Source organism: Glycine soja, chromosome 17 (assembly GCF_004193775.1).
Source record: "Glycine soja cultivar W05 chromosome 17, ASM419377v2, whole genome shotgun sequence".
Taxonomy (NCBI): Eukaryota; Viridiplantae; Streptophyta; class Magnoliopsida; order Fabales; family Fabaceae; genus Glycine; species Glycine soja.
Genome location: NC_041018.1, coordinates 43,948 through 66,265, shown reverse-complemented (window position 1 = coordinate 66,265; position 22,318 = coordinate 43,948). Strand labels below are relative to the sequence as shown.

General features: G+C 41.2%; 1 protein-coding gene across 2 annotated transcripts; it reads right to left on the bottom strand.

Annotated features, from left to right (window-relative positions):
• Nucleotides 1–65: 65 nt before the first annotated feature.
• LOC114392132 (type I inositol polyphosphate 5-phosphatase 12-like) lies at nucleotides 66–21,392 on the bottom strand. 2 transcript variants are annotated; one of them, XM_028353169.1, is made up of 9 exons: nucleotides 19,214–21,391; nucleotides 4,280–4,404; nucleotides 3,859–3,943; nucleotides 2,929–3,094; nucleotides 2,786–2,826; nucleotides 2,407–2,674; nucleotides 2,069–2,192; nucleotides 1,626–1,986; nucleotides 66–610 (listed from the first exon to the last, which is right to left on the bottom strand). In XM_028353169.1, the coding sequence occupies exons 1-9, from the start codon at nucleotides 21,068–21,070 to the stop codon at nucleotides 332–334; spliced, it is 3,306 nt and encodes a 1,101-aa protein (XP_028208970.1). In that variant the 5' UTR covers nucleotides 21,071–21,391; the 3' UTR covers nucleotides 66–331. The 2 variants fall into 2 exon arrangements, with proteins under 2 accessions (XP_028208970.1, XP_028208969.1); XM_028353168.1 differs by having other exon boundaries at nucleotides 2,786–3,094; nucleotides 19,214–21,392.
• Between the last annotated feature and the right edge of the window lie 926 nt (nucleotides 21,393–22,318).

The following is a 22,318-nucleotide window of genomic DNA, read 5'->3' as shown; positions in this document are numbered from 1 at the left end:
TCCATGGGTTAATGATTTTTAATGCATCTCTGGGAGTTTGCTTGTCAAAGAAATAATCTTAAAAAAGAAAAGAAGAAAAACTTCCCTTTAGACGCTTAAAAAAGATTAAACTAACACAGAATCAATAGAAAGGGATTATGACAACCTAACCTATCCTAAGCAGAAAGAGCTTTCGGATGTTTAACAATGTATAAAAAAAGCGTCTTATACTGTGCATCTGTGTCATTGACTTTTCCCTCCTATTATTTAGGCATATTTTTGGAATGTCCAAGTCATAAACCACTTAAGTGGAAGTGTGGAACTACAAAATTTCTTAAACTAATCTATGTAGTTAGCTTATTTGATTTCTTCTAGCACCGTTGGATTTTGAGTCAATTTGAACTGTCTTTGCCGAGATGCAGTGGCGCACATGGATTTGTTGGCATGAAGTTTGGACGGAAGAACTGCCTTGTACATGAACAACCAAAATCACTTCCTTATCTCGGGTGTCTTCATTCCACCAGTTCTGCGGTATGCCATTTGCAGATTCTTCTGAGGGATGAAGATCTTCATGACGGACTGAAACCTCTACACTTTGCTCAGGTTTAATTATGCCCGCAGCTGGAGTAACCTAATTTAAAGACATAGCATGATTGTCAATAGGTAAACTCCTGGAAGTTCAAATAAGTCAATGAATCCTAAAGGCCAAGTCCATTGGCTCAATAACAAAAATCCCTTGATTTGTGCTCAATGAATCCTACTCTCAAGTCTCAGCAGACATAGCACATTAAGATTACGTAGAAATTCATAAGATATAATCTCCAATAACATGCCATATTCTAAGGCAAGAAGTAGTAAACTTTATTTAAACAATCACAAACAAGGATCTATAATGAAACACATCCTATTTTTATTTGAAAAGCTGCATTTAAATGTCAAATTTTTACCCAATTTTTTTTCAAACAACTAAATGATTTATACTATCCAAAAAAAACCTTTCATTTTATTGTGTGCTAAATAAGATCTGGTAATAAATTATTTCAATCTGCTGCTGACTTTTATTTTCACCCAGCAATTGAATTTAAAAACAGAGAAGGCAGGGTATTATTATTTAGCATACTAACGAATCTTTTAATCCCTTAACAAATTATAAACTAATATTAAAAACCAATAAATAATATTCATTTGTAAAATTTTATAATGAATAAATGGATTGTTTAATGTTGCTAAGTAATATAAATCAAAGTTAAGTACTTTTTTTACAGGAAGGTGGTTCATGAGTAGGGGACACGAGGCAACATGGAGGCCTTCCATAAGATCTCAATAGTCACACTCTAGGAGAATTTGATCCAAATTTGAGTCATTGAAAACTATAGCACTGTTTAACAAAAGAGTCATTTTCTTTTCCATTTACAGAATATGCATCCTAATGTAGTTAACAATGATGCACGTAGATTTCAGGTTGAACATTTTTATATAAAACTGCATAGACATTAAAATCTGTTTAGCAATAATTTTGATGTAAGAATGGTCTATTCTGAAAATTGTTTACTATTTTTTTTTGTCTGAGGAGAGGAGAGGCTCACAATAGATCTTACAGGAAGAAGGGGAAAAGGGATAAGAGAATGGGAAAAGGCTCATAATACCTCAAGCCATCTAGGAAAGCCAAAGCCACCTCTTGGGCTATAATCAGGTGCCTGTCCATCATTCTTGACTATAGACTGGCCTTCACAAGTGATTTTATATATAGCCTTATCCTTTGTACTTCTGTTTGTAATAAGCAACATTGAAGTGTCCAGGTTTTGAAGGACTAAACTGTTTGGGCTGACAGTGGCTTCTGGAACATAACATAAATCTTCTAGAATAGATCTGATTTTCTCACTTGATGTCATAACTACCCCAAACTCCTTTCTCCTTACTGATCTATCAACGTGAGAAATTTTTACATTGAATTTACACCGGACAGGTTTGTGATCACTATCAGTCACATCCATGCAAGCATCATACCTGTTAAACAGTTTCAGTGATGAGAAACTGTAGCAAATAGGAAAAACAGAAAACAAAAAGCAATGGTGACGATGTAACATACTGTAAAATTGATGACACAACAGGGCAGTCTAAATTGCACTCAGAAACTGGAGCTGACCGAGTATCGCGGTATATTATTCTGTCACACCAGGCCGGAATTCGCTTTTTCTCTCCAGAATCATACCCTGAAAAAATGAGTTATTGCATTGTCATTTTCCTTACTAGAAGTAGCAATGATAACCAAGTAACGCTCTGTTAAATGCAAGCTGACATCAGACCATATTGAAACTATCATGTTCATTGAGTTACTAATTTGGAATCACATAGTGAGGAACCAAATTGAAATTAACATCTAACAAATAGGCACCAGAAGCAGTGCTTGACACCCCATCCATTTACCTCCTAAACCTGGTTGGTGCCTCTCAAATTTATATGTTGGAGGAAATTTGATAAGTGCTTCCCGCATTCCCTGGAAAACTTTTCCAGCTTTCATCTCCGCCCTGAGCTGATCCTTTTCTCTAAGCCAATCAAAGCATCTTTGGGAAACAAAGTCCCGGGCTTCATCATAAGATATACCAAAAAGGCGATAGTTGAAATCACCAAAAAATACCACCATATCTGCTTCAGATAAATCAGGTTTTGGTTCTTCAGAGATGACACCCATAACCTATGACACACAATGAAGGCCTTGAACTGTTATGCACTTAAGATGAAGATATCGATGGAAAGGGATGGAGATGCAGATAATTGAGATCTGAGCTGTAAACATAAGACTCACATTGGTACCACGAAGCACATGAACAGAAGTAGAGACGCCAGCTGTAACAGAGAGGACCAATGGCAAGCCAGAAGAGTAAAGTAGCCAAAATAAATATGTGGAGAAGGCAAGAGAGCAAAGCAAGAACAGGTATGGTACCATACCAGCTGCAGTATTAAGTAGGTTGGACGATCGGGTGAACACCATATTTCGATAAATGTGATCAAAATCAGCATTCCGCCGATTAACTGCTTCCAAGTGTGCGGCCAAGTGACAATTCACAAAGCACATTATCCTATCATACACTCTGATTCTCAAACCCACTCCTCCCTGTTTGATCAATTTTTGCCATGTAACAAGTGTTCATTTCAATTAAGAGAAAAAAATCAATATTCATAAGTGAAAAAAGTTCATTAGCACAATCTTTTTTCGTTCTTCCTAATCTAGGGTTTCTACAAGTAAAATCAATATGACTTGTGAGCCAAAAAGAATTTGAAAGCACTACAAAGTTGTAACTTATTATTGCAAAAACAATTATTTAACCTAATCTGTAAGAAGCATTCCATCTAGCATGGTGCAATAAACAGAAAAGGCAATCTATGCTCCCTGGTTGTTTCTTCCATGATCATTCTTTTATTATGTATTCTCTCCTCTCACAATTGCTTTCTCCCGGTTAAAATTGCATCAGAGCACCCCTAGTTTCATATATACATCACAAAAATAACACCCCTAAACAGCAGTCTAAAATTGAAAAAATATGCCCAATTCCTTAACCAAGATAAAGATATGGAGAAATCAAATTTAGATTAATTGGATGAAATTTTACAATTGACTTTCAAGGGTAATCAGAATATACATGACACAGCTGATAAAAAAAAAAAAAATACATGACACAAGATCAAGAAATAAATTAAGTTACTACAGAGAAAGTTCTTAACCACTTGAGCTTACCCTCCTGAACTTCATTTTAACAAGGGGCTCAGATCATAATGACATATAAACTTTAACAGAATGGTACCGCATTCCATTGGCATAATTAAAGCATCACGTTCTTATCAAATAAGTATTAAGTAATCAGTGGAATTGATACAAACCTTATTACCAATTGCACGTCCAAAACCACACGGGACAGCCCCAGCATCAATGTCCCCAACATGTGTTCTAAGATTCTTTCTTACCCTAATTGAGAAATGTCAACTCATAATATAAGAATGGAAATAATATTTTTTTTTTGCACAGCAAAAATCATATATTATTATATATAACTCAGTACTAGGTGTACTGGAAATAGGATACAAAAATATAAGGCAAGTTGCCTAACCCAACCAACATAAAGATAGACACAAAGCAAAAACAATACAGACATAACCCCCCTAAGACAGCTGCTCCTTCAAGTTAGAATGGAAATAATATTAAAGTTAGATATCCAAAGTACATTACAGGAAGAAAACAGGAACAAAAGATTAATAGACTAACTGGTTTAATCTTGAACACACGTTCAGTACAATCACTCACCAAAGAGATACAAGCAAGCCAGCAAGCTGCCTAGAACCCATGCGCTCAAAAGCTTTTCCTTCTTGTAAGGCCTTTCCTATTGTATCCAGCCACCACTGCCCCATTGCACTTCCTTCAAGACCTACCTACAATTGTGATATAGGCAGTGAATGCATGGACAGAATATACACATATCACAATATGAGCTGTTCCTGGATTTATATATATGCAATAATTGATTAGAAAATTACAAATTGGATGGCGCTAATTATTGATCTTGGAGAAGAGACATGAATCCAGAACTCTTATCCAAGAACAAATTGAAATTTGTTAATGGATCAATTGTTTTCCCTGCCTTTCTAATCCAATGTCAGGGAAAGATGAAACATATTTTTTTTTATCCGCAAAAATAATAGTATATATTAATATGATAAAGCAGTACAAGGGGCACTTTTATATATACAAACATTAGTCTCCCATGCAGAGGTTTGGTTCCCTAATGCAAACTATTCAGCACGAATTAAGGAACCAAACTCCGATTGTATAGGTTACATAGATCATCCCAGCACCTAATCCTAATTCCCCCTGATTACAAAACCCTCTCAGATATTGCTGGACCAATAGTAGAAAGGTAAGTCAAATCCTTTCTTGAGGTTTCTCAGCCAAGTCCAGCAGAAAAATATGGCGTCCTCTATCAGCTTGTTGATGTTGAAACTGTCATTTGAAAAAACCAATCTATTTCTGGGTGCCATACACCCCATGTTAGAGAAATCCACCAGATGAGCCATTGTTGCAAATTAATACCAAGAAAGGATTCTGCAGAAACACTCCCACCATGCCTATCCAAGATAAGGATTCTCACCAAAGCGGCATAATTTTATGGAAGCTGAAAAACAAATGGGCTTCCTCCTCTTCCTTTTCTCTACAAAATGGGCATAATCTATCAATGATGTCAACATTCCTTCTACACAAATTGGATTTAGTGGCCAATCTATCCCGTAATAATCTCCAAGCAAAAAACACAGCTTTACTTGTAATTTTTAACTTCCATATGTCATGAAATACCCCATCTATATTCTTATCTCTTGAATCCCTGTCAAGCAGTTTGTATGCACTACGTACAGTGTATAACCCAGTGGGGTCACTCAACCACACCCACTTGTCTTGTTGATGAGCATTTATGTTGAGCCCTTGGATTTCCTCCAAAAAATTGGCAACCATAGGTATCTCAGCCTCAAAAAGTAATCTCCACTGCAGAGACCACTCCCATTCTCCACCTGAATTGCTCCCTAACTGCTGAATGTAATGGTTTTTTTGGTTCGAATTCAGGTAAAGTCTAGGGAACTTCACCATCAGCAGGATCCCATTATCCTTCCACCCTTCTTCCCAAAACCTAACCTTTGAACCAAAACCCATACTCCATTTTATTCTGGCTTTGAACCAGCTTTCCTCCCCAGGGCTGTGGCATATAGAGCTAAGATCTTTCCACCAGACAAATTCTGCTGAATTCCTTCTATTCTCGTCCAGGTTCCTCCATCCTCCGTATTTTGAGTCCAACATTCTAGCCCATAGCTCTCCATGACGATGAAACAGATTCCACCTCCTTTCTCCGAGAAGAGCACGATTAAACTTGGTCAAATCTTTGATTCCCAGACCTTCTTTCTCCTTCGATAGACATGCTGATTCCCAACTAATCCAAGCGATCTTCTTTTGGTCTACATCTCCACCCCACAGGAACCATCTCTGTAGTTTCACCATCTTATCCTGTCATTGTATTTAATCTTATTTGGGCCGTGATTCCCAATGTCTATGGTATATGTTGTAATCATCAGTACATCTAGTACTGACATTTAATTATAATATAAATTATCTTTTGCTGTGCAAAAAAAAAAAAAATAGGAATTGAGTTCAGGACTGACTTTATCAAAGTCACCCTTCCCCCAAATGACCCAAATGATAGATGCTTTTGTTTCCACTTTACCAATTTACACTCACATTTTTTGACAATAAGATCTCAAGTCACACTAATTCTTGGATTTGTCCTGATCAAGATATCCAAGTAAAAGGTACAGACAACAGGCTGCAGTTAAGGTAGGTTGTAGCATTCTTCGTCCACTGCAATGGCATTCCAATCGCCCCAAACTGATTTTTTGCAAAGTTTATTTTTAAACCTGACACCATCTTAAAGCTCCTCAGCATCGCCTTGATGGCTCTTACATTTTCCATTGGCGCTTCCCCAAAGAAAATGGTGTCATCTGTATACTGCAAGATACTAATTTCCCCCCAATTTCTTCCAACCAAGAGTCCCTTAAACTGGTTTTTTTGCAAAGCTTCTCTCATTAGGCCCGTTAGACCCTCTGCCACAATATTAAACAAAAATGCGGCTAATGGGTCCCCTTGTCTAAGTTTTTTTTGGGGAATAAATTCAGCTGAAGGGCTCCCATTGACCAATATGGAGATAGAGGCTGATCTAAGACAACCTTCCATCCAAGTGATCCACTTAGGACAAAACCCCATCCTCCTAAGCATGTAGACCAAAAAATCTCAACTAACTGAATCATACGCCTTCTCATAGTCGACTTTGAACACCAAGAAGCTCTTAGCACCTCTTTTCACTTCCTCCACCACTTCATTAGCAATAAGGACACTATGTAGCATGTGTCTGCTTCAATAAAGGCAGTTTTGCACTCATCAATAACATCTGGCAGCACCCTTTTCAATCTTTTTGCTAGCATTTGGCCACAATCTTATAGATGCAACCTATCAGGGATATGGGCCTGTACTGATTAGATTTTGTGGATCCTGCACTTTGAGGATCAGCGCTAGGAACGAAGCATTTGTACTCTTCGAAAATCTGTCATTTACATAGAATTCGTCCAAGAATTGAAACACCTCATGTTTAATTACATCCCAAAACTCCTTAATAAATTTGAAGTTTAATCCATCTGGTGCGGGGCACTTGTCACTCCCACATTCCCACACTGCATCTCTTACTTCCTTCTCATGAAAATGATCTACTAGGAAATCATTTTATTCTGTGCAATCGCCTGAAAACATACCCCATCTAGCCTCGGCCTTTCCATCTTACCCTCCTCAAATCTCTTCATAAAGAACTGGCAGACCTCTTCTTTTATCTTGTTGGGATCTTCTATCCAGCAACCATCAACAAGAAGTCCTCTCAGCATATTGTGTCTGTGGTTCCCATTAACTGTGAGATGAAAAAATCTAGAGTTGCAGTCCCCTTCCTTGATCCATTTTGTCCTTGCCATCTGCCTTAGCATAGATTCATAAGAGTTGGCTGCCACCCACAAGTCCTCCTACAGCTTCTTTCTCAATTGTAGTTCTTGATCACTTAGCTGTCTTTCATCTCCTTCAGTTTCTAGCGTGTTCAGCTCCAACTCAATCCTTTTAATCTTCTATTGAATATTCCCAAATTGCTCCTTGTTCCAGGCCTTCAATCTTTGCTTAAGACCCTTTATTTTTTCTTTTAGCACATAACCACCCCATCCACTTATTGAGTTTGCTGCCCAACATTCACGAACCATTGTTCTGAACTGTTTGTCCTGAAACCAACAATCCAGAACCCACAAAGGCTTCGGTCCCCAATCCACATTGGATGATCTCAAAAGATTGGGCATTGATCTGAGAAATTCCTATCCAAAATGAATTGAGAGCAGCCCTGCCATTTACTAAGTCATTTTGCAGATACTAGGATCCTGTCTAGGCTGCTCTTGACTGTCCCATTAGGCCTGTACCAAGTGTATTTTCTCCCCACACAAGGTACATCTTCCACTTCAAGCTCAGCTATCCACTCATTGAATTCCTTAATACTCCTTTCATCTTGTTGTCTTTCATTAGAACCTACTCTTTCAGATGGCCTTCTTATGCTGTTAAAATCACCTAATATACACCATTTTTTTGATCAGCAAAGATAAATTATATTTATATAAAATCTAGAAGTACCAGAGGTACTGATTACAAAGTTAGTCACCATAAAATGGTTCCACAGCCAGACAGCATAAGTCTGATTGGGAACCAAAATATGGAAAGCAAAGTATACATGTATTGATCCCTACTTCCTAATGAAACCCTACTGCTGCAAAAAATGATGTCTGAAATTACTAGACCATTGATTAAAATGTAATGTAAAGTCCTTCTCCAAATTATGGAGCCAAGTCCACATTAAGAAAGTCGCGTCTTCAACCAATTTGATTCCATCAAAGGTCGCTCCTGAGAACAGAATTTTATTTCGAAGTTGCCAAGTGGACCAAGTGATAGCCAACCACCAATATTGCCACCTTCTATTCCTACTACTTGCATCCTGCAAAAAGGAGTATTGCATGAATAGGTGCTTTATACTCAATGGCAAAGCACCTTTAAGATTTATCCACGACATTGAGTCCCACCATAAAGGTTGGATCTTACTGCAATGGATAAAAAGGTGAGATGCATCCTCCTCTACCCTTCTACAAAATGGACAGGTCATATCCAAAATCTGTACTTGTCTGTCCCTCAAGTTTGATTTTGTAGGTAACCTATCCCTGAGAAGTCTCCATGCAAAAACTGCTACCTTACTTGGAATCCTAATTTTCCATAACACCTCAAAACATTCCTCTATACTCTCCACTGCTGCCTCCTCCAATAAAACTTCATAAGCACTTTGAGTGGAATAAATGCCCGACTGATCTGCTACCCATTCCCAACTATCAACTCCGTGATGGTGAATAGATTGGCCTTCAACTTCAGAAAGGAAAGTAATGGCCAGGTCAATTTCACTATCAAATAGCGATCTTCTCCAGCTAAAACGCCACTCCCATGTTGAATTTATGTGCTCCCCCATTTGACCAATGAGCTGCTGTTGTTGAGACGAAATTAAGTATAACCTAGGATACTTTTCAGCTAACGATTGTTCATTGCAAATCCACCTATCTTCCCAGAATTTTACCTTATCCCCTGCTTCTACCTTCCATTTAAGTTGCTGTTGTAGGCTTATACCATAGGGAGAGTGCTGAATGGCTCTTTTTAAGTCCCTCCACCAGATTGATTGCATGTTGACACTGCCCTCTTCAGTTAAGCCCCTCCATCCTCCATATTTGGCCTCCAGAATTGCAACCCATAAAGACCCTTGGTGCTGCATAAGGTTCCACATCCATTTACCGAGAAGGGCCAAATTAAAAGTCTCTATTTCTTTGATACCTAGACCCCCTTTGTGTTTAGGTAAACACACTTTCTCCCACGATATCCAAGCAATCTTCTTGCTTTCAAGACCTCCTCCCCAAAGGAATTTTCGCTGTAACTTGATTAATTTGCTGATGACTGTTTGTGGTACCCTGAAAAATGAAAAGTAATAGATAGGAATAGAAGTAAGTACTGATTGAATAAGTGCCACTCTCCCCCCAAACGAGATAAATCTCTGTTGCCACCTAGCTAACCTTCTCTCACATTTTTGAATAATTGGTTCCCACATATGAGCTCGTCTCGGATTAGCCCCGATAGGTATGCCAAGATAGACAAAAGGAAGAACCAGCTGTCTGCAATTCAAATACCTAGCTGCCATTTGCTTCCATTGGTCATTCATTCCAAAAGCACCGAAGCTACTCTTAGTGAAGTTGATTTTTAGACCAGAAACCAGTTCAAAAGTTCTTAAGATAGCTTTAATAGCTTTCAAATTATCCATAGAAGCCTCCCCAAAAAAGATAGTGTCATCCGCATATTGCAATAGGCGAATGGACACCTCGCTGTCTCCAATATTGAAACCTTTGTACAGATTAGCCTCCACGGCTGTCCTCATCAGGCCATTCAAAGCTTCAGCAACCACATTGAACAAAAAAGGAGCTAGAGGGTCTCCTTGTCTAAGACCCCTTTGGGGTATGAATTCCGATGTGGGGCTACCGTTTATCAAGACTGAAATTGAAGCAGATTTCAAGCATCCCTCCATCCAACTTATCCATTTAGAATTAAATCCTGATCTGTTCAGCATATAAAACAGAAAATCCCATGACACCGAATCATAAGCCTTCTCAAAGTCGACTTTGAAGATGCAGCAGCTTTTGGTGCTCCTTTTAGCTTCATCAATCACTTCGTTTGCTATAAGTACACTTTGTAGTAAGTGTCTTCCTTCAATGAACGCGGATTGCGATTCATTGATGATAGTAGGTAGCACTTTCTTCAATCTCTTAGCCAATAGCTTTGCCACGATCTTATACATACAACCTATAAGAGATATAGGTCTGTAGTCATTCAAAAATTGCGGGTCAGCCACCTTCGGGATTAAGGCTAGGAAGGATGCGTTGCATCCCCTAGGAAAAGCACTATTGACATGAAATTCATCTAGAAACCGTAGGATGTCAGGTTTGATCAGCTGCCAAAACCTCTTAATGAATTTAAAATTAAGACCATCAGGCCCCGGGCTCTTATCACTACCACAATCCCAAACTGCCATCCTCACTTCCTCCTCCGAAAAAGGTGCTACTAGCAAGCTGTTCTGCTGTTGGTTGATGGTCTGAAAATGAATGCCATCCAATTTGGGCCTATGAAGATCTGGTTCACTGAATCTCTGTGAGAAATATGCCTTAGCTTCCTCCTTCACTTTATGAGGTTCAGCTGTCCAAGCACCATCCACTAGGACCCCTTTTATAGAATTTCTACTTCGATTTGCATTTATTATCATATGAAAAAATCTGGAGTTGCAATCTCCCTCCTTAATCCACCTTGATCTTGATTTTTGTCTCAAGATAGACTCATGAGCTTGGGCTGCTGTCCAAAGCTCTTCCTGCAGTTGCTTTCTTTTCTGAATTTCATGTTGGGATAGTTCTCTTTGGCTTGTGTCCTCCTCTAACTTATTTAGTTCAGATTCAATCTTTTTTACCCTTGTAAAAGTATCTCCGAACTGATCTCTATTCCACCTCTTCAAGCTGTTCTTTAAGTTCTTAATCTTCTCTTTAAGAATAAAACCACCCCACCCTGGTTGCTGATATGATGTCCAGCTGTGATAGACTGTTTCCTTGAAGGATCTATCAAGAAGCCAACAGTCCAAAATCCGAAAAGGTTTGGGACCCCAGTCAATCTCATTAGAACGAAGAACAATGGGACAATGGTCCGAAAAATTTCTTGCAAGAGTAACTTGTGTGCTGTTAGGCCACCTGTCAAGCCACTCATGAGAGACAAGAAACCTATCAAGTCTGCTTCTAGAGGTGCCATTCGGTCTATACCAGGTAAAACTTCTACCAAGCCACGGAACCTCCACAACCTCCAATTCCTGTATCCATTCATTAAACTCTCTAGAGGAGCTGTCCTCAGCCGAGGTCTGTGCAGATGTATACCTTTCATCAGGTCTTCTAATGGAATTAAAATCTCCCAGTATACACCATAACCCCCCAACCATTGACTGTCTCAACTGCTTTACTGTGTCCCACAGGCTTCTTTTACTATTTATATCACATGGTGAATAAATAGTAACGATAGTGACTATCTGAGCTTCCTGTACCCATTCCCCCACCATTAAAATAAAGCCAGGACCACTAATTTTCCTCTGCAATTTAAAAGAATTTTCTCCCCACAAGCAAAGAATGCCACCTGCTGAATTTGTGGCAGGCAACAATTCCCAGACTACTTCCACATGTCCCCATAATGCCTGACACATTGCTTTATCCACCATCTCTTTCTTTGTCTCTTGAAGACAAATCATGTCCACCCCCTCCTGCTTTACCAATCTCCTTATTGCACCCCATTTCACACCCCTCCCAAGGCCTCTTACATTATAAGAGATTATTTTCATTGATGGCTGTTGCAGACACCCTTCTAGTTGCTTCTGCCCTGTCCCTCTCCTCCATATTTTGAAACTTTTGAATAACTGATTCCTTGCTCCCCTCTCCTGTGAGGCCCAATTGTTTGGCCATGCTCCACATCTGAAGTGCATCAGGATTAAATGTTTTGTCAGAGTCACTGGTTGCCTCCATGTTACCATTGTAAACCTGCAGCTGGAATGGAGTTTCCAGTTTGTCGTTGTATGGTTCGTTATGAAGTGAAGAAGGCTGTGTGTTTGGAGGTTGTGAGAGTCCCTTATGTGTTTCATCACCAGAGCCCAATGGAATTAAGCCCGAGGTTATTTTCTTCTTGCACCTACGTTGTCGGGAGTATACTTGGCAACTAGTTGCACCTCCTCCTGTTAATGGGTTCAGGCCCAACTTAGATCTTTTGTCACTGGGGGTAGAATTGGAATTCTGGTCCGTTAAAATTGCCCGTGCTTCTGTATCAACAATAATGGCCTCCACCTCCTTATATTCTCCTGTGCCTCGTGTCATGAGGCTATCGTTGATCCTCTCCACGTCACCCCCTACTGCAATATCCATCTTTTGACCCGTTTCCAATCCACTGGACTCACCCTGAGCTTCATTACCGAGTTGGTGATAACTCTGTAAAGTATCATCTATGTTAGGCACTGGTTCCCACTTCATAGCCCTCCTTTTTGCGCTGTCTTCTGGGTTATGGGTGACCGTAGCCTGCATAAAATTCGAATTTGGTCCATGCGTGTTTACCCACTGGTTTCCGCTATCGACCCGATGGTTGTTCACATTGTCCAAAGGGTAACCGTTATCACTTGGACCGTTGGATGCAGTGGGAGACTGCTGGTCTTCAACTCCGACATCATTCTCCGCGACGGCGCCAGGAGACGCGATATGTAATTCCGAAGCGTGGAGGAGTGGCGGTTGCTGCTCCCCGTGGTTTCCTGCGCCGTTGGCGGTCGTCGCAGCTGTGCTAGTATGAGCACTGCGAAAGTCCGATTCCGGCACGATTGACGCGTCGTCCCCGAAGCCCCAGTTAGCAAAAGAAGAGCTATCGAGGAAGCTGTCATCGGAGTTAATGTCCTCCGATGACCCTCGTTCATTTCTTCCACTCCGGAAACCATCTTGACAGCCTCCACAGCACTCCTCGACAATCTGAATCATGAACTTGTCTTCTCCAATCGTCACTTCCACCGTGTGTTGAATTATAGGCTTCCATGGGGTCTTAATGAGGACCCTTGCTCTATCCATTCTCCTCTTCTCCTCCGCTGAATCATCTAGATCCATCAGTTCACCCATGACGGCAACAATCTGACTGATATATTTCTGATTCCAGGCTTGAATAGGAATCCCCCAACAGTGAATCCATGTAAGTCTATTACCTGCACGCAGACTTGGATTCCATCTTTCAATGTAGGAAAACATCATTGACTCCCCTGTGGTTCCACCATTGATGAGTTTGTCGGCGTCAGCGTCGGTGAGACCCAATAATAACACTTGATCATCACCCATATATCTAGGGACTATCTCCAGTCCCATCCCCCAACGAAACTCGTCCTCCAAACGTTCAAACAGAGCCTGGTTTTTAAGGCGGCCTACCCATGCATCCTTCAGCCAAAGCGTATCTTCTGGCGCCACTTCGATATGAACCGATGAAGATGAAGATCTGTAGTTGGCGATGGTGTTTGCTGTCCTCTGATATACTGGTCTTCTTATGTTTCTTGTCAACGCATCAGCATATGATGTGGGTTTGGTGTGGTGATATCGAAATACCTCTTCATTCTTTCTGTCTGTGTTTCGCCGTGATTGGAATGTCACCATTGTCTTCCTCTGCGTCACCCTGCCGTACTTTGGGAGGTTGACGAACAATTTCAACCCCCCTATGACAATTTCGTCAAGCTGTTTCGCCAGGTAAGGGATGTCTTGGACCCCTTTGAACCTAACGAAACCGTATCTTCTCCCCGAGGCGTTTCTTCTATTCGGGATAAAGATTTCTCTAACATCCCCCCATTTTTTGAAATGGTGCCAAAGTTCTTGCTCTGTGATATCGTCGGCGAAGCGAGAGAAGTAGAAGGATGTGATATCCTTTTGATCTCTCCAGTTAATCACCGTACTTGAAAGCTTAGTCCTTCCAATGTTTCCGGCAAAGCGCCGTCGAGATACCTCTCCGAGACTCGCTCTATCTCTCCCTACTGTCCTACCTCTAAGTCTGTCACTCCCCCACCCCGTGTTTCTCTCTCCACTCACTCTCTCTCTACCTCTCATCTCAGATTCTTAAGAGTCTATCCTTTGGATATGTTTTATTTTTTCAGGAGGTTTCTATAGCACAATAGTTTGACATAATAAGATTAGGCAGATACCTAATATACACCATAAACCTAAAACCTCCCAAATTGGCATTTCTCAGCTGCCTGATTTGATCCCACAAATTTCTCTTTAAACCCACTTCACAAGGCAAGTAAATATTCACAATATTGACTTTTACACCATTAGCAATCCATGTTCCTTCCAGGTAAATAAATCCACAGCCACTACATTTCTTTTCTAGTCTGAAAACTTGTTCACTCCATATACACAGAATTCCTCTTGCATTATTATTTGCTGGCTGCATTGCCCAAGTAATATCCAAATCACCCCATAGTGCTCGACATAAGGCCTTATCAACCTGCTCCTTCTTGGTTTCTTGTAGGCACAACATATCAACTCTTTCTTTTTTTACCAATTTTCATATTGCTGCCCACTTAACCCCTTTCCCCAGCCATCTAATGTTATAGGACATTATCTTCATTGGACTTCTCCCTCCTTCCCAACCTTTTTGCCTCCTCCTTATCCCTTTCTTCCATGTCTATCGGCTTTGAGACCACTATGCCCTCCTGGAATTTGCAATTTACTCCCATTCTTTTATCTAGATCCCAGTTCATTACTGCTTGTCTTGTGTTTTTCGAAGTTTTTGGGCTTGGGTTTATTCTTGAAACCTCTACTTCCAACCATTCAGTGCTTTGATCTTCCCAGGCAATCACTTCCTTCAGACCACTGCCCTTCAATATTGTCGGGGAGCACTTATCTTGTCCTGACTCAGCATTGAGCTGAATTATTTCCTTTGTGTTTGTTTCATTTTCCTGTTCAGGTTTGGGCCCAATCATTTTTGCGTTTCTATTTTGGTTTCTGCACCAAGAATTTCTTGAATACACCTTCCATGGAAGGGCAGACCCATTTGTTTTGGGCCCCAGACCATTATTTAGCTTGTCGTTGACCTCCACACTAGTGTTTTTTGCGAGACCCGATGCAGGTCTATCCCCTCCCTCTGTATGTGTTGCATCACATTCTCCCCAACCCATTAGTTCAAATGTTCCTAACATTGATGGGCCCTTTGCATGCTCCTTGCTTCCTTTTATGGCTCTGTTGTCCCTTTCCACAACCCACCTTCCAGTCACATTTCCCATTTCCATCACACCCATTTCTGCCACCATCTCCTGGTTATCGCCTGCTATGTCCTGCAAGACCCGTTCCTCGTTGGTTGGCTATTGTGCCTTTCGTTGACTTCCCACAACAACTGTCTCTTCTGCTGCTTTTTGACCGTTGGCAGCTGTGTTTTGGCTTATTGTCAGTGACTGATGGTTATTAGCCACATGTCCAGACTCATTTCTTTGCCCATCGGACCTCTGAATCCTACGGTCCCTTCCGATGTGCTCTCCGTCGACGTCGGCTTGCAGAAATATTAGTGGGATCCCCTCCACCGACGAATCATACTTAGACATCGCCATTGAAGCCATGTTGCTCTCGACAAAGGTTACCTCATCGGAGGACCCAAGCATGCTCCCCGTAAGGCATTCGTACCTACAAGGGTTGTAGCATGTCTCCTCGACCAAGTGTATCGTGTGTTCTGCCCCATTAATCGTTACCGCCACTGTGTGCTGTATAGTAGGTCTTCGTGGAGTTTTGATTAGCACCCTTGCCCTATCTAGCCTCCGTAACTCCTCCACATCGTTGTCCAACTCCACCACTTCCCCTACTGCTGCCGCAATCTTTGAGATGTTATCGATGTCCCATGCATGCAATGGTATTCCCCAGCACAAAATCCAGACCAACCTATAACTGGTTCGCAAACCCAGGTTCCACTTTTCCAGCGAATGGAACAGAGACAATCCCTTTGCCTTGCTACCCCTTTCCGCGCTGCTCGCTGACTGCACCGTTTCCCGTTCTCACCCACGCTCTGTTGCGTTCTCTCAACCTCTCTCGGTATCTTTTTGACTCTCCTTACTCTCTCTCACATACCTTCACTTAGATGAGAATCACGGTGGACTACGCCGGCGACAAACACCGAATAGAAAAGGGCAAGATTTGCGATGCGTTGCTCCTCCAGCCTCCGTGACAACACAACCTCCACAACAACCAAACACCCACACTGTTGCGACGCACCTCAGACCTTCACACCGGCAAGAATCACGGTGGAATGCGAAAGATGCAACATATTGATTGTTTTTGGGAATTTGGATAACTAAAACCCTATCCACTCAAATTGCATAGAGCACGATATATATTGAAAATGATAGGGATTAGTGGAATGACTCAAAGAAAGGCTCTTCAAAGGTGACCAATTTCACATTTTTGATATCTTGCAAGATATTCACTCAATAAGACAAGGCGATAGATCTATCTCCTCTCTTCTTAACTGACTTGAAGATTTTGTGGGAAAAACTCAAAGTCCTTACATCATATACCAGCATGCACTTGTGATCTTGTTCAAACTTTAAAGAAGTATATAGAATCAAAGTATGTCATCTGCTTTATCAAAGGGCTAAATCATCTGAGTAAAGTCACTATAAGGTAAAGGCAAACCCCCAGGAAAAGGATCAGCCAAATGCACTTCGTGTGGCCTATCCAGATACACGATTGACACATGCTATTTCAAGCATGGATTTCTACCTTGCTATTACGTCAGTAATTCTGATTCCATAGTTCACAATGTAAATGCCATTGACACAACTAATCCACAACAAGAGCCCTCTTCTTTCACAATTCAAGCACCTCAACAAGGGCCATCTCTGAATCTCGGCCTGATCAGTATCCACAACAGTTATATTTGCTTCAACACTCAAACAATGAATTGCAAAATCATACCACTAATCAAGTCAGTGCCTCTTTGGCTGGTAAGCCTTCCTCCCATCAACTTGTCTCACAAACCCCAAGAAGGCAACTCTTCCTTTTCTTCTCACAACATAAATTTAGGACACTGGTGCCACAGACCACATTTGCCCCCCTTTATCATCGTTTACCACATACCAGTATTTTTTTTATATTTTTTGGTCGGCAAAAGTAGTATATATATATATATATTATAAACAAAATAAATCAGTACAAGAGGTACTGTGATATGTACATCCCAAGATTACCCTACTTTGAGCTATGGTAGCCTAATATTAGCAATTGAAAGCAAATATTAAGCAACCATAGATCTATATCTATGCTGGGGTACCCTTCTTCAAAGAATTCTAAAGGCCAATCCCCCTATACAAAAAAAGCAGCTTTGATATTGCTGGACCATAAATAGAAAGGAATGTCAAATTCCAGATTTTTGAGCCATGACCAGCAGAAAAAGAGAACATCATCCATCAATTTTTTACCATCAAAGCTGTCACCTGAGAAAACAATCCTATTCCTATGGTTCCATGTGCACCAAGTCAGAGAGGTCCACCAAATCTACCATCTATGTTGAGAAACACCACTCGGAATGCATTGAGAATGCTGGAGAAAGTGTTCTTTTGGCCTTTCTAGAAAAACAGTGAGCGTATTTATCCATGACAGGGTCTCCCACCACAATGGCATAACTTTGGTGCATCCAAAAAACAAATGACCTGCATCCTCGTCGTGGTTTTGGCAAAACGGGCAGCAGACTTCACCATAACTATGTGCCGGCTTCTAAGATTCATCCTTGTTGGCAATCTATCCCGAACCAATCTCCAAGCAAAATGAGACACCTTGCTGGGAATTTTTAGTTTCCAGAGGATAGAGAATGCCCTCTCATCATCTTCTTCAATTATAAACTGATTAAGTGCTCGATATGCACTTCCCACTGTGTACTCCCCTCCTGGATCCCCCTCCCACGACTAACTATCTTGATGCTGGACTTGAACTACCATCCCCTCAATATGCTCCAAGAAATTTGCTGCCAAATCCATCTCTCCCTCCATTAGCATTCTCCTTCACTCAAGCTGCCATTCCCACACCCCACTCAACACCGATCCCATCTGTTGAATATAATGTTGCTGCTTCGAAATACAATACAGTCTAGGATATTTTTCCAGCAATGGGACCCCATCTTCCCAAAATTTCACTCTGCTGCCGCTTCCAATTATCCAAGTTACTTGATTTTTGAACAAGCTTCCCTCCTCTGTCGAATTGCAAACAACACATAAGTCCCACCCGCCACCAAATAGAATCTTTATAATTTCTTATCTCATCAGGTTCCTCCAACTTCCATAATTTGATTCCAGCACTTGAGCCCACAAATCTTCATGGTGGTGGAACAAGTTCCACCACCACTTTCCAACCAAAGCATAATTGAACTTCAGCAAATCCCAGACTCCCAAACCTTCTCTCTCCTTTGGTAAACAAATGGTCTCCCAACGTATACCAGTATTAAACTTGTCACTATTAGATTCTTAAAAAATGTCACCATTAGATTGCCTAATGGTTACCAACAGGTGGTTGAATCAAATGATACATACTTAATTCCCCTTAAGCAAGGTATCGGGTTCGAGCCTTACATGTGGTAACAATCTTCATATAGTTTGGATACCCTACCATTTCCAAACTTCTCTCCAAGCTGGAAGTAATCAATGTACAATCTCCACTTAGTTGGAGGGGGGTATTGACATATTCTACGCTAACGTAACCTGATTTACACAAACCACTCTAAACTAAATTTATGTGTTTAGCTACACAGCTTAGTTTCTGGTTAGTTATTGTGTTAAGGACTTTGGAGGGGAAGAGAGTTTGGATACAGGCTGCCATCATATTGTATACAAACCAACTCCTGGCAATTCTATCAATCAGCACAGTCATTTTTCTCCTTCTCATTTCATTTTAGTGTAAAGCAAACAAGCTTCAGTTCAAAAACAAAAATGCAATGGTTAAATAAAGTTGGCAAATGAATGAAATCTTATCTTACAGTTTCTTTTGCTGCAGACATTGCAAGAAAACCAGCACCCATCTCCACTTCTTGCAAACCAACGACAATAATGCCTACATCTGATGCAATGGAACCCAGCCATGAGGAAAGTGAACCCTGAGAAGCTCTACCTTGACCGACATTCCATGTGCCAATCAAAATTCTAACATTGTGCAGCCTTGTATAAATAAATTCCTTTGTGGCCAACTCAGATCTTATAATGTTGTCAACAGGACCTGGAGATGCAATAATCCATCCCCGTAGGCCACCATGAGTAGCCAAGCTAAAAACATAATCACAGCCAACGGCCAATTTAATCACAGGACCATTATGAGCAACCCATGCTGCAACTAGATTGCCTTCTAGGTCCAGTACTTGGATAATACCACTCACATAGCCTACATATAAGCGTGTTCCAAAAGTGCAGAAGCATTGGACAGCACAAGGATGGCGATTAAAATCTTGCACACGGGTTCCAGTGCCATCCCATTGCACAAGTAAGCCATTGGAACATCCACTCCAAATCATTCCATCGCCTGTTTGAACAAGGGCTTCGGTTCTTTTAGTATCTTCGACAAATGCCCCAGCTCCCTTGGTTGCAACTCGACGCACGGCATCAGCAGCTCCCATGATGGCATTACGTGAGCGCTGTAGAAAGCTGGTACCCTGGGATTTCTCCTTTTTGGAGGTGGAAACAAACTTGACCTTCATCTCGTCCTCAACTGCTTGATCCTGCTGCTGCACGGATGACATGTCAACTCGATTTTCCACCTGACCCTCGATGTTAAATACTTTGAGGAGCTCCTTTGTGTGGGCATCCCAGAGAGAAAAGGAAAGAGGGCCAGCGCACCAGACTCGACCTCGAACATGATCACAGAGCAAAGACTTGACCTCTTGAGAAGATATGCTGCAGACGCCGTTAACGGTGACTTGAGCTCTGAGGTCTATGAAAGACCTCTCGACAAGTAAGGCTGCCATGTGTCTTTCCTCTGGAGAGAGGGAAAGGGATTTTGCGACGGATTCCCAAGGCCAGATCTTAATAATACCACCTTCAGAACCTGACCAGAGATCGCCATAGGAACTGAAGACAATGGCAAGAACAGGGCCTCTGTGTGCCTGCCAAGAAAGGCCTTCCTTGAAGGGGGTAGCAAAGCGTTGATCCATTTTCCAAGACCTAATCTTGCCATCCTTATGGCCACTCCAAACCAACCTATTCCCATTGTCGACGGCCAAACATAAGGTGGGAGAGGTATCCAATGATTCAAAAAAGGGCGCAGCGTCCTCGTCGCCCCTTCTGACCTTTCCACCCAGACCGTTACCAGGTTCGTATGCGTTTTGAATCTCCCAGACCCTGACACCGCTTTCCTGCCCAGCCCACAACTGTGTTTCAGTACAAGCAATGTTCCTCAGGAATTTCCCCACCTGAGTCTCCCTCAAGGGATGGGGCCTTAACTCCAGGAATGGCGGTCTCCCTGGATGTACGGACGCTCTGAAAGGAGGCTTAAAGACCCCAGTGCCGCCCCCGCTGCCTATGAATTCCTGCAATGGCTGGTACTGAGTCGTGGAATCCGCGCCTTCATTGTACTCCTCCTCAGCACCAGGGTTGTTTGTAGAGGATGAACGGGAAAATATGTCGTCGTCGTCGGAGGGGTCGTAGAAGGAAGCCTCGATGCTACTGGATATACGGCTGTCGTCCAGACTGTGCTTCCGGACATGATGGTGGCGTTTGTGTGTGGAGGTGCCTCGCAGCTGCTGACTGTAGGAATGGGCTTTGCGGTGAGGTGGAAGAGAAGTCAAGCCGGCCAAGGACTCCTCTTTCTCCTTCTCCTTCTCGTCCTCGTCGATTCGGTCATCCATTGCGCTCAGTTGGTTGGTTATGGAAGAAGGAAGAAAGGATTGTTTGTTTTTTTTTTGTTCCAAGATGAAGAATGAGGGAAATGGTCAAAAGGAGTTGCCGATAGAGAGGGAAACACGTGAGGTATGAATTTTGACGAGCGGGAACGAAGGCGGGGCATACTGCAAGCTTACGGACAGGAATCAATGTTTCCTTTCTCAATCACTCGCCAGAGAATTGAATGGGATCATCCAAAGCATTCACAGAGGTAGAGCTTTCATGTTAATTAATGCTCAAACAAACTTCTCCATTATTCACCTTAAAATAAATAAAAGTTAAACAAGTATATTAAAATCGTTAAGTGTATGATCCATAAAATGAATATAAAGATTAAATTTGATTGTAAAAAATAGCCATGATTCATAAAATAACTTTTGATCAAAATGATACCAATGAGATGACGCATTTAAAATAAATTATTTTGTTTCTTATAAAAGGAAAGTGATAACATTGTCCTAACTCTCTAGATTGAAATATTTTAAAACACCTATTTAGTCAACCACACTTTCTATAGTAATACAATCATATATCACTGGTAAAATATTAACTAATTAATACTAGGCTTGAGAATTTATCAGTTCGGACATAAATACGTTTTTTAAAAATCCAAAGGATTATTTCATTTCCATCATAATGTAATCAGCAATACAATAAGCTAAGCTAAAATCACGAGGACGAGCATGGAAACATGATGCCCTATCTAAACTATAAGCAACCATGTTTGTTTGTCTTTTTACAAAATCATTCTTAACATATGGCAAAAATTGCGAAAGGGACTTAACATTGTTGAACAATGCTTCCAAATTAATAAATCTTCCTGCTATTATTTATTGCAAGAGCCAGAGACGATAACGCTTCAGTCTAGTTCAATCTCCAGGCGATCCCGTTGTCCTTTAATCACTTGATTGCCTCCAATAAAGCTAATGCTTCACTCTCATGTGGAAAAGGTAGGACATTCTTGAAGTTTGTTCGAGCTATTAGAAACTCCTCATTTTCATCTCAAATACACATGCTCATTGGCTTACACCCCTGATGTTCATGCAAAGATGCGCCAACATTACACTTGAGCCTCACTATTGTTCCCCCACAATTTAACATTACGACTTTTCCGTAGACTCCATAAAATCATAAATAAAAGTTATCGTTGTTGGTCAGAGAAGGCTCTAGTACACTTGAAGATCAAATCTTTTAGACTCTCCACGCCATTTAGC

What these genes read in the sequence shown, in the direction of transcription:
- LOC114392132 (XM_028353168.1), bottom strand. Translation starts at nt 21,070, where the DNA reads ATGGATGACCGAATCGACGAGGACGAGAAGGAGAAGGAGAAAGAGGAG. An exon ending in GCACCAACCAGGTTTAGGAG is followed by an intron (nt 2,193 to 2,406) that starts GTAAATGGATGG and finishes TCATTTTTTCAG; the next exon opens with GGTATGATTCTGGAGAGAAA. An exon ending in GTTGTGTCATCAATTTTACA is followed by an intron (nt 1,987 to 2,068) that starts GTATGTTACATC and finishes ACTGTTTAACAG; the next exon opens with GTATGATGCTTGCATGGATG.